Consider the following 13,722-nt stretch of genomic DNA (forward strand, 5'->3'; position numbering starts at 1 on the left):
GAGTGGGTGTGAGTGACAGATTCTGTGTTGAAACTGTAAGGAAAACTTAGGAGTATTTAGTTCAGACTGAATTTCCATGGTTTCCAGTTGATTCAGAGAAGAACAGATGCTTTTTCTGCTCGTCAAGATTGCCTTGTTAAACTGAGAAAGCATGTGGGAAGATGTTCGTTATTTTGTATTTGAATGTTCTTTTGAATTTCACTTAAAACAAACTTTTCGGCACATGATTCATTTTAAATGTTTTATTGAAGAACAAATATTTACACATAAATGTAAAGAGTACAAACTTTGATTAGCAAAAAGCATATTCACACAAAGCAAATGGACGGTTATGTGCACAAAGCTGTTTGGATAATTTTAAGGCATGACAATTAAACACAAAACCCAACTTGCATATTGATTATCACATATTCTCTTCGATTTCACTAGCTAACATAAATACAATTCCTTCAGCATTTGCTTTCAAATACCAAAATACCATATATAATTTAAAGCTCCGCTTACGTCCCAACGATTCAACAGTGCAACAGTGATCTCTTCCTAATATTGCTGACAGGCGAAAACAGAAACTGAACGAAAAAGCTTTTACAGAAGTCAGGTCACAGTCGATGGCTTTTGAAATGAAGCAACAACCTAAAGGATGGTTCACATCTTAACTGTGTCACATTAAATAATTAGACAGGAGCTACATTTATTATGGCTCATAAAGTCAGTGATGCTGAATAAGTGGGGAGCTAAATTCCTCCCAGAATGCCCGAAACAGAAAAAGATCAACCTTTTTCCTGTGATTCTGCACATTTGAAGGGTTCGTCACGTATGAGGATGGATTCAGTAAAGGACGGTTTCAGTGGACACTTAAAGGACATATTGTCATAATAAAAATAAACAATTTCAAGGCGATGTTTGCTTACTGTCATGACAATATAGTTCATCCTGAGTTCCCAACTTTCACATCTAAAATATGTTAAGAAACACACAAATAAAATGCAACATATGAAGCAACCTTTTGGTTTTTTTTTCAGCACTCTTCCAAACGAAAAAAAAAAAAAAAAAAGCACACCTTATAATAAGTGGTTCAGTATAAAAATAATTTGAATTGCAAAGGACAAAAAAACAAACCTGCATTCACACACACAAAAGAGCCCTGTTGCAATTGTAGTGGCTCTGAACTGAGCTGCGATTCTGAATATTATGCGTCTTGTGCATTGGTACCAACATTTAAAGACAGTAACATTGAGATTTGCAGTCACAGCCCACAGCGTTCATCCTGAGGGAGAGAGGCACATCTAATATGCATTAAAGGCCTGCGGTGAGACCGGGCCGAGGCTTTATCATGACTTGTAGTCCGGAGAATAGAGACGTGACCTGGGACTCCTGTTAGGGTCGGTTCCAGGTATCGTACTGTTGAATGAATTCCCTGCCGGCGAGTTAAAACCTGAAAGATAACCCAATACAGCACTGATTATGAATAAATAAATAAAATTAATTCATTCATTAATACCCCGTGACTCCCCAACCCCCCCTACACACATTCCCACCAACCACCCAACAACCCACCACTCTGTGGATAGTATACCTTCTGTACATATATATTCTGTACATATTATAATCATCCCATTTGCACTACTGTCCATAATAGACATTCAAGTAGATGTATACTATATAGCATTCATACCACACTTCCTGTACACACTGTATAATATGTATAATACGCTATAATATGCTATTTTAACCTGCAATATAAAATATTTAATCACTGCTAAAGCACTTCTGGTTAGATGCAAACTGCATTTCGTTGCTTTTTACTTGTGACATGTGCAATGACAATAAAATTGAATCTAATCTAATAAAAATATCTGCAGCACACTATCCAAATTATAAACCACAAATGAGCTGAGCAAAGCAGATACTAATGGTCCAAGGTAGACAAATTTGGCAGAATTTAAGACCAATACTTGTTTAAAAGTCACAATTAAACAGCCTCATTTGTATTGATAATGTGTATAAATCTCTCCCAAACATACCGCAGCGGCCAGAGAACGGGCTATAAATTTTGACATCACAGATCGCCTGCAGCGGCTTCATCCTCAATAAATTAGCGACTTGGGGACTGACAGTATTGTGCTTGGTTTTACATTTAAATGAGCATTAATTTACAATGAGCGAGGTAGAATTTCTTTTCAAAAAAACCTATTCTGACTGTGGGAAAATTGTCCTGAATGCTGTCAGACAGCTCTTCCATCTTTTCTAATTAATTCTCAGTGGAGCTTTACAGCCTGGTGGCGTCGCAGATTTAGGGGGTGAAACTTCTCTTTACTCATTAAAAGTAAAGAGAAGAAGACGAGTTCAAGTATAACAAATTCCCATGCTTATGTTCATTGGTAAATCCCTCTGAGTGTATGTATGCTTATTTTGTCATGGCTCTGAGGGGTCTTACCTGTGAGGGGTGGGGTCCTCTGGATGAAAGCAGGATGATAAGCTTGTTCCCTTGGAGAAAACACACTATGAAGGACTGCAAGTAGAAAAAAAGAGGATTTCAGAAGAGCTAAAGATCATCAGACACTATAGTCACGGAAAAAATTATTAGACCATCAAAAGTCATCAAAAACAATGGTTTTGCAATCAAATACTAACTCCTGTGTGTATCACGTGGCTGAAACAGACAGAAAAGAAAACATGGAATGCCTAAAAGCACTGTTTTTGGCAGTACAATGCCGTAGCTATTGATGTAAGAACTTAAGTGATTTTGGTTATTATCAAGAAAAGATAAAAAAATGGCTAGATATCAGCTCTGAAATTAAACTCTTATGAGCTATTTTTGTTGTTATCATTATATTTGTCCAAACAAATGTACCTTTAGTTGTACCAGGCATTAAAATGAACAAGAAATTGAAGAAAACAAGTGGTAGTCTAAACATTTTTTCTGCGACTGTAAACTGCTTGTCACCTTTTGAAGGAGTTGCTGAATATTTGGCTTTAAAACACATGTACGAAGTGTTTGTTTTGTGACCCACCGATGATGACGATAGCTGTACCAGCCAGCAGAGCGAACAGGGTGAAGAACATCATCTGGTAAGAGTTTATGAAGCTGTGCAGGGAGTGGCTCCCCTCCATGTTAACAACTGGAGGAGCAGCTGCTGAGAGAGCAGTGAAGGAGATAACAGCCTGTCAAAGCCTTTTAAAAACTGCTGGGAACACACAATACACTAACAAATATTAGCAACGACACAGAGAGACGACAGTTTGTTACGCAGACAGTCAAATGTGAAAGGCCTGAAATAAATCGCTATTAATATTTCACAGAATGATGGATGTCAAATGAAAAAGCTGCCACGTCAGTGTGTGCTCATTTCTAATAGATGACAAAAATACTAAAAGATCCGATGCCTTTTCTAGATGACAAATGTATATATTTAAAGAGTCATGGCAAACATTCCTGCAGATTAACAGTATGTAAACTGAAAGGGACATGACCACCTGAGTTGAAGGCACAGTGACTGGTTTTCTAACCTTGCTTGGCAGCACTGGGGTCAACCATGTGAATCAAAGTGACTGGGATGACGAGGCCCTGCCCAGAGGAAGAACTCCTTATGGAAATAGAAGCAGAAGCTGTTTCCTGAGGGGCCACAGCAATGACAGTGTACTTTTTAAAACTGGGGAAGTTCTCATGCTCCTCCGTCTCTTGGACAGCAATGTTTGGAGATGTAGACACCACCTAAAGACATGGAAACCAAAATAAAGCTTTGATCTCACAGGGATCTTTACTGGACCAAGTGTTTCAACAATCATTCAAATCTAACTGAGGTACTTTTTAATACCTCCATGCTGGACAGGGCAGCAGTCGGACCATAAACAGTGAGTTCAGCCGATGGATGGAGGTTTGAGAGCAGTAGCTCAGTCTGGTCGGAGAAGAGGCCCGGCTCTACAGGTAGCCTGGCGCTGATCTGTTCCCCAGAGAAGGCAGTGCCCTCAAGGCTTGCTTTCACCAGCAGGTTGGTCATGGACACGCTGAGCACACGGGTCTGTTGGTCGGTCATTGGCTGCAAAGTCATGGAACATGTGTAGAGGCCTGGGGCAAGGATGGCAGACAGATGTGAAAGGGAAGATCTGAGGTTGGTTACTGATGTGGGTATTTGGAATGGAATATGTCACAGACTCTATTTAGACCTGGATTTAACATGTTTTTATGAGCAGTACCTTCATTCACAGCAGAAAAAAATAATTAAATTCATTCTAAAATCTACTAGCAGCACTTAAAGATGAAATGGTTTCTTGCCTTTTAATCAGTATGACTCAATATGATTGCACTTTGAACATCACTTTTGTTTTTATTGATTCTCTTGCATCACATGCACTTGAGTGATCACTGGATCTTCATAAATGTTGATTATTCAAACTGCAAATTTTCTATTTATTCACAGAAACAAAAGTGGTTGAGTGTTTTTCCAGGACACTTAAACCTATAAAGTACTTCTAAAATCTCCATGGACTGTTTTCAATTTCACTTCTTTGAAACACCCACTGACTTTGGCTTCAATGCAGCCCAGGCAACAATAATGTTCAAGCTGAAAGAATGAGACCCAGACCTTCTCAGAGTGTGGTCTGATTAGGACTGTCACAAAACTGACATATGATTGTAAAATTAATGGTTATATAAAATTATTTTGATAATCATTCTAGTACCACTGAAACTGAGCATTACCTATGATATGACTTTACGAAGCCCAGCACACAAAAGACGATGAAAAATCTGTTAGTTTATATCACAATTATGTAAAAATCCTGATCATTTCAGATAACTGCGACAGGACTTATTTGACCAGTTGAAATCATGTCAAGTTCATTAACCCCTGACTTTAGAGCTTGCAGAACCTGAACAGAGTCATGGCATCAAATCTGACACATACATAAAACAAACTTAGATTTCCACTCTCTTTAAATCTCTTCATTTCTGAGAAGGGAGGGTTATTTTACAATCATGCACTTGGACCTCAGTAGGATTCAGCTGAGTGGTTACAGCCTTACTCATAGTGGATCCCCTCAGAGAAAAACCAACAACTGGGGTCCCAAATCCCAAACACAATTAGACCGGTGCTTCCAAGCAACGGGGAGTCTCTTCAGTTCAATACATCACCAAGACACTTTTTATAGTTCCTGCTAAATTCATTCCAAGGGCAATGTGGGTATTGATTACACCCTTATAAACAGTATTTTCCTGCCCCTCGAGCAGCGCGTAAGTATAAATTCTCTGCCAGTGTTAGGTTTAAAATTAAATGCAAGATGGTGAAAAAAAAAAGATGTGAAAATCCAAACTGTCAAACTCAATAGTGACAGCTGAGTTTTAGGAAAAAGTTGGTGCAGTCAAACCATGACAGTCAAACCATTAGGAAAGGAATGTAAAGATAGGCCTAAATAACCCAACTTACTTTCTTTAACCTCCTCATTTCACATTTTCAAGTTAACATCATTAATGTTTATCTGACACAGTGAATAAACAAGTCCTGATATATGTAAATATATTAAAATGAATCAGCCCGATGATGCTCGCGATCTATGTCCAAAAGTGACAATCTTACAAGACTCACTGGGAAGTATCAGCACTATGGCCATTAATATCATATTTATTCAGAATTGTCTTCAGCCTTACCAACGCTGGGGTCAAAGCTGGTGTGTGTTTTGAATACATCATTAGCAGGGAAGTCAACAGCATCACTGGTGAAGCTCAGATGGCAGCTGACCGAGGTTTCTGGCTGCAGCTGAGTAATGGCTTCAGTCTGAGCAGAGGAGCATGTTCCTGCAGGGTAGAGTACAGAGAGACTGCCATAAGACACGTAATTTGACAAAATTACAAAACTGGTCAAAAACTGCAACCGAGTTTGTGTTTAACAGGCAGAAAAAAAAATGAGGAGGAATGCTTTAACAGCCTTTTCAGTACCGATGACGTTGGTTCCTCTTTCTCTGGTCGTGACGTGGACCTTTGTCTCTTTGCCGTTTCTGACCGGTGTCGCCTGAGCCATAGTTGTTGTCCTTGTAGATTTTTCCACTACTACCTAAAAGAAAATATAACACAGTTATTATACATAACAAAAACTAGATTAAAACTAACAGAGAAAAAATATTTCATTCACCAAAATAAAAATGACAGAAATAGAATACAATTAAAATACTTAGGCATTCATGAACACAAAGCAAAAATGGAACTGAAAGGCTAAATAAATGAATATTTCAACACAGTAATTATGCTGGTACGAATGGAAAATGACTATTTGGACGAGTATTGAGATATGTGCTTTGAATAACCTACGGTATAATTTACATTCGCAATTAATTATTCACATCAATCACATGAGGTTGTCAGGGAATGAAACAACTGAAAACATAATAGAACATCAGTGCGTCCTCTATCAGTGTCTCCTCTCACACTAACAAAGAACATATCTTCATTTAGCTCATTTCATTAGAATGCTTGAGAGGTACCTTTCTGTTTAAGATAAAATACCCAGCATCAGATCTCATCAATTATTACTGTCTAACCAGGAAGAATTCATACAAAAGTGTTGGTTGCATTCAGCTCACGAACAGGAAGGAGCTTGACTGGACAGGGTGTGGAGGCGGCCAATTAATGCTTTTCACACTATCACGTATGAGAAATCCTAACATTGTCATGCACACGCATTAGACAGAGACAATGTTTTTACTAAGAGGTGATGATGGATTTAGTGTACAGCACTCTCTGTTAGTCTCATTATAATAAGGAGCATTGCTAAGGGTTGATACAGTGTGATGCACTGGCAGAGATGATCAAACTCTCCGGAGAATAAAGAGATGTTAGAGAGTAGAAAAAGAAACTAGATGGTGTACTCTTGGCATAATTAGAACGCTCAGAACTGTTTTCATGTAGCTCGTTCATCACAGCCTCAGTCTGTCAGTGAAGTATTGCTGCTCAGAGGGCGGCTACCTATGGAATATCATACCTCTCTATACGTTCTCAAAATACCAGGTATCTCATAGTACACAGTTACTGCACCAGAGTCTCTGGCTACTGCGGCGCCACTTTTAGGGTCCATCTGAAGCACACTATGAGATGAGGAGCTCCAAGTTCCATGCACACCTGCAGAAACAGGAAATCATTTAAAACCAGTGTTAAAAATGATGCATCATCAACCAAAACAAGGTTTACAATATGCAATAAAAAGATGTGGATCTCATTTGCTAACAGAACTGCTACCGTTCAAATGGACTCCATATTAATAGCAGGATTCCTGCAGGTTTCTATACGTTAAATTTAAGACTTGTTAAGACTACTTAGAACAGAATTTAATGCCCATTTCTCATTCTATTTCAAGGCTATACTAGCAAAAAATTTGCAACTCCTAGAATTTAGAAAAATTTATTTATTTACTCCAGTGCTTTGATTCCCATTGTTCAGAGTCATTTCTCACCAGGGGCTGCAAAGTTACTAATAATCGGCTCCTAATCTCAACATAACTTGTGGGATTGGACCGGGAACTGAATAGACTAACATTACTTTCTTTGCAGTTTGGACATTTAACAGACACATTTAAACACAACACAGTGAACAAGTGACTTTTTTAAGGTATTAAATGCAGATTTGGAAATTCAAGACTTTTTAAGACCCTACGAGAACCCTTTAATAGGTGCTTTTGACTTACGCACAATTTAATAGAAGCCAAGAGTGGAAATAAATAAAACCAAACTCAATGGCACAACGCAGCAGATGATACATAAAATAGATGCCATCATTAAAGCACCACATCTAAAGCCAGTATTTTAATCTCAAAATGTCTTCAATGATAGATTTCTTTGGGTCAATACATCCATGGCTTGAAAACAGTAAAAACACCTCTCACCATCTGGGCTGAGTGGAGGGACACTGAAGCAGACCACGTCTCCAACCACTAGTCTGTGGGCTTCGTGTGGGAGGATGGCGTGCTCCACATTCAGAGGAATATAATCTGCCACAGCCATGTTTTCACTGTCCCGCACCGCCAGGAGGGTGAGTCCTACGTGGAGTGTCCTCACTGTCAGAGTGTGATTACCAGGTCCAATCGACACCTGCACCAGGTCGTCTCTGTAGGGACAAAGCAGGCAATTTCACAAAGATGAACAGAGGGAAAATACAAAAATTAAAACATACATTTGTTTGCCCTGTGTTAACTATGTTCATTTATGGATTTATTGGAATTAAAAAGTCAAGTAAGGACATTAGATAATAATAAAAAGATAAATAATATTAAGTACAATAATTTGGAGAATCTCATTTCCTGGTGTTGTGGTTCTGCATTGTGTTTTATTCGCCTTGCACTAAACGTTTTTGCCTCCTGCCTCAGTGCATCTACTGCTCACACCTCAGCTACCAGTAAAAACCAATTGGTCCCTTGGAGACACAATAGGATGTAATCTCAGGCCAGCCCCCTCAGTCCCTAGACTATCAGACCTTTACTGCTCTGATTTTGATACTTTTTCCCTAAAACTGTCTGTCAGCACCTGGAAAACAAGGTAATAGAATCAATTTATTGTGCAGACAGATAAGGCAGTCTCTCATCGGGAGTGTTGTTATGCTCCTCCCTTTCCAACACTCCCATTAATTTAGCTCACTCACTCAGGTGGAAACAACATCTGAAATGAGGTTGAAGGAACAACCCAGGAAATTAATGTTGTGAACTCTGAACATGGGCTGCCACAAGAAACTGCCAGATCCTTATCGGCACATCCTGTACAATAGATATATTAATGCACGCAGTCTAGTCTACCACTGATTACATAGGTGTAACATTACATACATTTTACTATTATGATAAGGATGTACTGACCTGGAAAATTCTGGGCTGATGTTCTTTTTTTTTTTTTAATCTTTGCTTTCGTGTTTATCTGCTGAGAGTATTTTGCGTGAGAAAAACCTTGACTTGAATTGACTATTGTTTAGTATCTATCACAGATTCAGCACGTAACACAGGCCATGGTGATTCATGATAGATACTTAGACAACTACATGGTAGCATACTGAACTCAACTTAACACTGCAGAAACAGAACACCCTGAACGCAGTCACCAGACGGGGAGCTTGTACAACAAAAGATAAACATCAACCACAACCATTAGTGAATGTCATCTTATTTTGCTGATATGCTCATGAGGGTCACAAGGTTGATAAAGCTGATAACAATGTTAGGACAGTAAATCATCTCTAATTATGAATGTAGTGCATGCTACAGTAACTGTTACAAAACCTAAATTGTACTAAGAATCCCTGTCCACAAACATGTGGATGAACTAGAAACACACAGCTAACAAAATACATTTCCTCTCCTGTCTTTAAAGGGCAGGTAGTGCGAGACGTTACTTCATGTAAGGCTGGGTAAGGCAGTGAAAGCAGACCACTCAAGAGAGGCCTTGGTTCTCTATATATAACCCAGAACAGCAAGATAATAGGTTTTCAACCTTGGGATACTAACCCAACTGCAAAACATAACTGCTCCTCTCTCTTATGATAGTATCTGTTGAAATGCCACATTTCATCATCGGGTCATAATGTGTGCCTATGAACATTAAATATATTTACACGCAATGTGAATGATGTTGGTCTTTTGTGTCACTCCTGTCTCAGAAAATTGTACTGCTCGCATGGCACAGATAATAAGTAGTGTGAGAGGACTGTGGGGTGTGTAGAGATGGACCTGTTAGTGGAAAACATGACACGGGAATTGGAGCTGTGTAGAGTCTCTCCAGTGCTGGCATGAAAGTGAACGGTGAAGGTGAGCACAATGCCCAGGGGGAAGGCTTTCAGTCTCTCTCCGATGGGCATGGAGAGCACTGGACTGGTACTAAATCGCACATAGGACATAGGAACCACCTGAGGGATAAAGGCAAGAGTCAAAGTCACAGTACCTACAGGCACAACGGTAGCTATAATTTCAGGGGTCAGCACTTTTATTATGAAGGGGCTGACCAACTGAGCCAAGTGAGTATCAGTCTGATCTAATAATAATACTGATAACTGTCCCAAAGATGCAGTATTGAAATCAATGTAGACACAACTTCCTAATACTTGCTGTAGCAGTATGTAATAATGTGATTTCAGTTTTTTCCATGAATTCATGTCTTTGTTTGTGAGAAAATCGTTATGCCAGTCACGCCTTTTCTATATAACATTTTATTAGAAAAATAAATTGCTTTAATGTACAACAGATGTTTCCAATATTAAGATAACTTAGCACTGCAGCCAATATTAGATTATATTACGGAATCATGATTCAGCCTTTTATCCATTTTCCAGTGGGTGATTTGGAATTTTAAACATAAAACTTTTAGCATGCTGATGTAAACAGCTTACTCTGACCATCGGCAAGAGATCTGTGAGATGGATTTAACTGTCAATAACAAGAGGATACTGCTAAAACCACATATCTGTAGCATCTATTTTATGCAGTAGCTCTCAAACCGACCTTGACAGCAAGGATGAGTGTTTGATTGACACCAAAGGTCTCTTGCGAGGTGATCAGCAGAGAGGAGATGCCAGTGAGAGAGCTGGAGGTGAGCAAGCCCTTATCGTCCACTTGAGCTATAACAACCTGGTCAGGGAAATGCAGCATCTGGTAGGAGAGTGTGCCCACACCATCTCTGTTGGACAGTTGAAAAAAAAAAAAACATGAAGAATTTCTTACATGTCTGTTGTTTTGCAAATAAACTGTAAATATTGTCATTTGTCCATTTGTTTAATACTCTACATGCATGTAGATATTTTAGTTGGCGCATCATAAAACAATTGGCCTGGTATTTGTGATTCACCTGTTGGTTTGAACTTTAAGGGCCGAGTTAGGAGACATCAGGATCTCACCAGCGTCAACTTCAGGGTTAAGCATGTTCAGCTTGTCATAGACCTTGTTCAAAGCACAAATGTGAAATTCCAATTATTAGAGGGCTTTAGCCATTGTCTGATGTTTCTGTGCTAATGACATGTCATAGCTTCATGCAATTTGAAGCAGAGTGCATTCAGCACCCATTAATCTGCAGTCTTATCACTTTGCATAGTTAACAACTTCTTATACTCCAAAGCTCAGCAACTCCACCGCTCTTTGCCTTTTACTAAAGCTCCCTCCATTATGAAGCAGCAGCAGGGGGTATAGTTATGATAAGTAAAATACATGATAAAGAGGGTCTTTATAAAACATTTGCAGATTTTTGTAAGACCATAATAAGTGCTCTAGACAAGTGTTAAAAGATACTGAAAAATGTGAGTGTTTTCTTTTGTTCACTGAATGCCATAGAATCAGGGTCTTACCTGGATCTGGATTTCATCTTTAAGCTCCTCTAGATCCCCCACTAGCTGCCCAGCTGTGGGGTCATTAACTCTCAAAACCACCTTCAATCCAGTCCGCCCTCTTGTTCTTCCAGTCACTGTCATGCCAAAATTATACTCTGACTGGAGCTCCACATTAGCCTGAAGAAGACATATGCCATTATGAGTATGGCAAAAATAGCAGCAGCAAATCAAATAAAAAGGCAACAGTGATGAGGAAGCAAGACAAGACAGGGTCTGACAAGAAAGCAGAGACAAGGCAGATGCTGGTTTCTAATCATACAGTAATGCAAGGACAGCTTAAGTCAATCTGATAAAAGGATCGAAGAGACAACAGCAGCCAAAAATAGGAATGGTAAAGTGGCAGCCACTGGATGCAATATCAAATGCAACAGCAACGACCCACTGCAGAGAACCTCAGTGTGTCTTGACTGTACATCCAGGATGTCTCTCTTGGTGGTGGACCATTGAAAGGTGAGGCCAGGTACGGCGTTGGCAAAGGAAAAGGGTGCCTGGCTGTTTGTCAGACCAATCACGTAAACAGGCATCTAGAAAAGTCAACGTAGATCAGGGCAATAAGTGGATGTAACATTGTTCAACATTATATCATCATTTTGTTTTCCAATAAAATTAAGTGTGACAGTAAAAACTTATATTTGAGTGTATTTTATACTGCAGAATGCAACAACCATCATACCTGTGTTCCTGTTTTCATTCTTGTAATAGGCGCTTTGATACGAATGGCTGCCAAACGTACAACCTCAACTTCTACTTGATCCTGAGGGCACAAGAGAATAAGCTTTTTATGTGTAAAAACTGGGCTTGTTCTACATTGTCTGTATCATGTTCTGTGTATTTGTTTACCTGAGACACAATGACAAGCTTCCCTGTCTCAGCATCAACGGCTTGAACCAGCCCAGTCACAGTGACATTGCCGACAGTGACGCCTTTGACGTGGCCCGTGGCATTAACAGTAGCGATGTCCTCATTGGAAATGGAGAAAAGGATATTGGACTGAGGCTGAGGGCCACCCTCAGATGTGATCTATAGACGACAGTAGGATTGAAAAGACAGTTGTAAAGGGAGAGAACAGAGAGAGAAAAAAAAGATTACATATACATAAATATACATCATACATACACACATATTTATACATGTTGTAAATATATATACATATACAACCTGCACATGAATTAATAAAAAGCCTTTGTCAGTCCTGTCTGATAATTTGCCCTTAATTATCCTTGATGTATTAATCTACACAACATTAAAAATGTGAAGATCCAACAGAACACTGCTTAGGGCATGTATGATGCAGAGTTTAATGTTTGGCAAGTAGATGCTCTTCATAAATAGATGGTAAGTGATTTCTGATTAGAGTGGAGGCAGATGCAAGGCCAGACACTGTAATTAGGCTAAGGTCATCATCCAGAAGAGTCCCAGCAGAGGGCCCTTCTGGATGATAAACTGAGCACCAAATTAACTTTTCTGGCTAAATGAAGTGAGAACAGCTGTTTCCACACTGAGGGTTACAACAGGTGACTCACACTTTAAATTGAATGCTTTTTAAGACCATTTAAGACAAAGTTTTGGACAAAATGTCTTTCTTATTCACAGGTAAACCCAAAAGTACATGATATACATATAATGCCATGTAAAGAATGATTTATACGGTTATTAAAGTGGAAGTATAAAGTAAAATCTTAAGTTTAAAGCTTTGTAGCATAAGAAATGTGGACTTTCAAGAAAGACTGTTTCAATACCAGAATAAATATGCTGTTAAACAACTTCTAAGGGATAGTATTTGTTAAAACAAATACATACCTGCATCATAGCTCCAATCAACAGAGTCATTTTCCTTGGAATGAGTTTGAATGGGGGAAATACCTAGAAATAAAGAAAAGTTCAACCTTGTGCAAAAACTCCAAAAGAATCAACAACTGAACTGATTGGTAGTAAATCCATAAATATAAATACCTCAATTGGCTGAGGTGGAGATGCGATTTTCTTCCCATTTTTATCCATAACCACAGCTGACAGAGTGGTCTGACCAATAGAGACACCTTTCACTAGGAAAACAGCAGTATCATCTTCTGCAGATTCAGCGAATAGCCTGCACAGGAGACATTTAGGACATTTACATGAAACCTTGAATTCAGTCACATCCTCAATGTTAAGAATAAATAGTACATTACTTACTTTAGAGAGACTATCGCAGAAGCTGCCTTCAGTTTTAGATTCATAAATTTGAAATAGCTGGCTGGGAAGGGTATTTTGTTATCATCCAGTACTCTGACGTAAGCTCTCACAGATTTACCGATCTCCACCTGTGGCACAGATGAACAAAGTTAATCAACACAAGACAGAACAAGGCACATTTATGACATCTGGATACAACTGAA

At 39.0% G+C, this 13,722-nt stretch overlaps 1 protein-coding gene across 2 annotated transcripts in view; it reads right to left on the reverse strand.

Moving 5' to 3' along the window:
* Positions 1-227: 227 nt before the first annotated feature.
* Positions 228-13,722, reverse strand: part of nup210 (nucleoporin 210) — a 28,614-nt gene continuing 15,119 nt past the window's right edge. Inside the window, exons 22-40 of one of the 2 annotated variants that reach the window (XM_030139389.1) lie at positions 13,520-13,647; positions 13,298-13,433; positions 13,145-13,207; positions 12,185-12,364; positions 12,018-12,098; positions 11,737-11,868; positions 11,303-11,461; positions 10,810-10,901; positions 10,467-10,641; positions 9,699-9,874; positions 7,872-8,092; positions 6,975-7,111; positions 5,936-6,050; positions 5,648-5,794; positions 3,819-4,069; positions 3,511-3,715; positions 3,015-3,134; positions 2,438-2,512; positions 228-1,435 (exon numbers count right to left, since the gene is read on the reverse strand). In XM_030139389.1, coding sequence (XP_029995249.1) covers positions 1,332-1,435; positions 2,438-2,512; positions 3,015-3,134; positions 3,511-3,715; positions 3,819-4,069; positions 5,648-5,794; positions 5,936-6,050; positions 6,975-7,111; positions 7,872-8,092; positions 9,699-9,874; positions 10,467-10,641; positions 10,810-10,901; positions 11,303-11,461; positions 11,737-11,868; positions 12,018-12,098; positions 12,185-12,364; positions 13,145-13,207; positions 13,298-13,433; positions 13,520-13,647 — 2,697 coding nt within the window. In that variant the 3' untranslated portion in view covers positions 228-1,331. Of the gene's footprint in view, positions 1,436-2,437; positions 2,513-3,014; positions 3,138-3,510; positions 3,716-3,818; positions 4,070-5,647; positions 5,795-5,935; positions 6,051-6,974; positions 7,112-7,871; positions 8,093-9,698; positions 9,875-10,466; positions 10,642-10,809; positions 10,902-11,302; positions 11,462-11,736; positions 11,869-12,017; positions 12,099-12,184; positions 12,365-13,144; positions 13,208-13,297; positions 13,434-13,519; positions 13,648-13,722 lie in introns of both variants that reach the window. The other variant, XM_030139388.1, reaches the window with a different exon arrangement.

The sequence above is a fragment of the Sphaeramia orbicularis genome, chromosome 7 (genome assembly GCF_902148855.1).
Source record: "Sphaeramia orbicularis chromosome 7, fSphaOr1.1, whole genome shotgun sequence".
Taxonomy (NCBI): Eukaryota; Metazoa; Chordata; class Actinopteri; order Kurtiformes; family Apogonidae; genus Sphaeramia; species Sphaeramia orbicularis.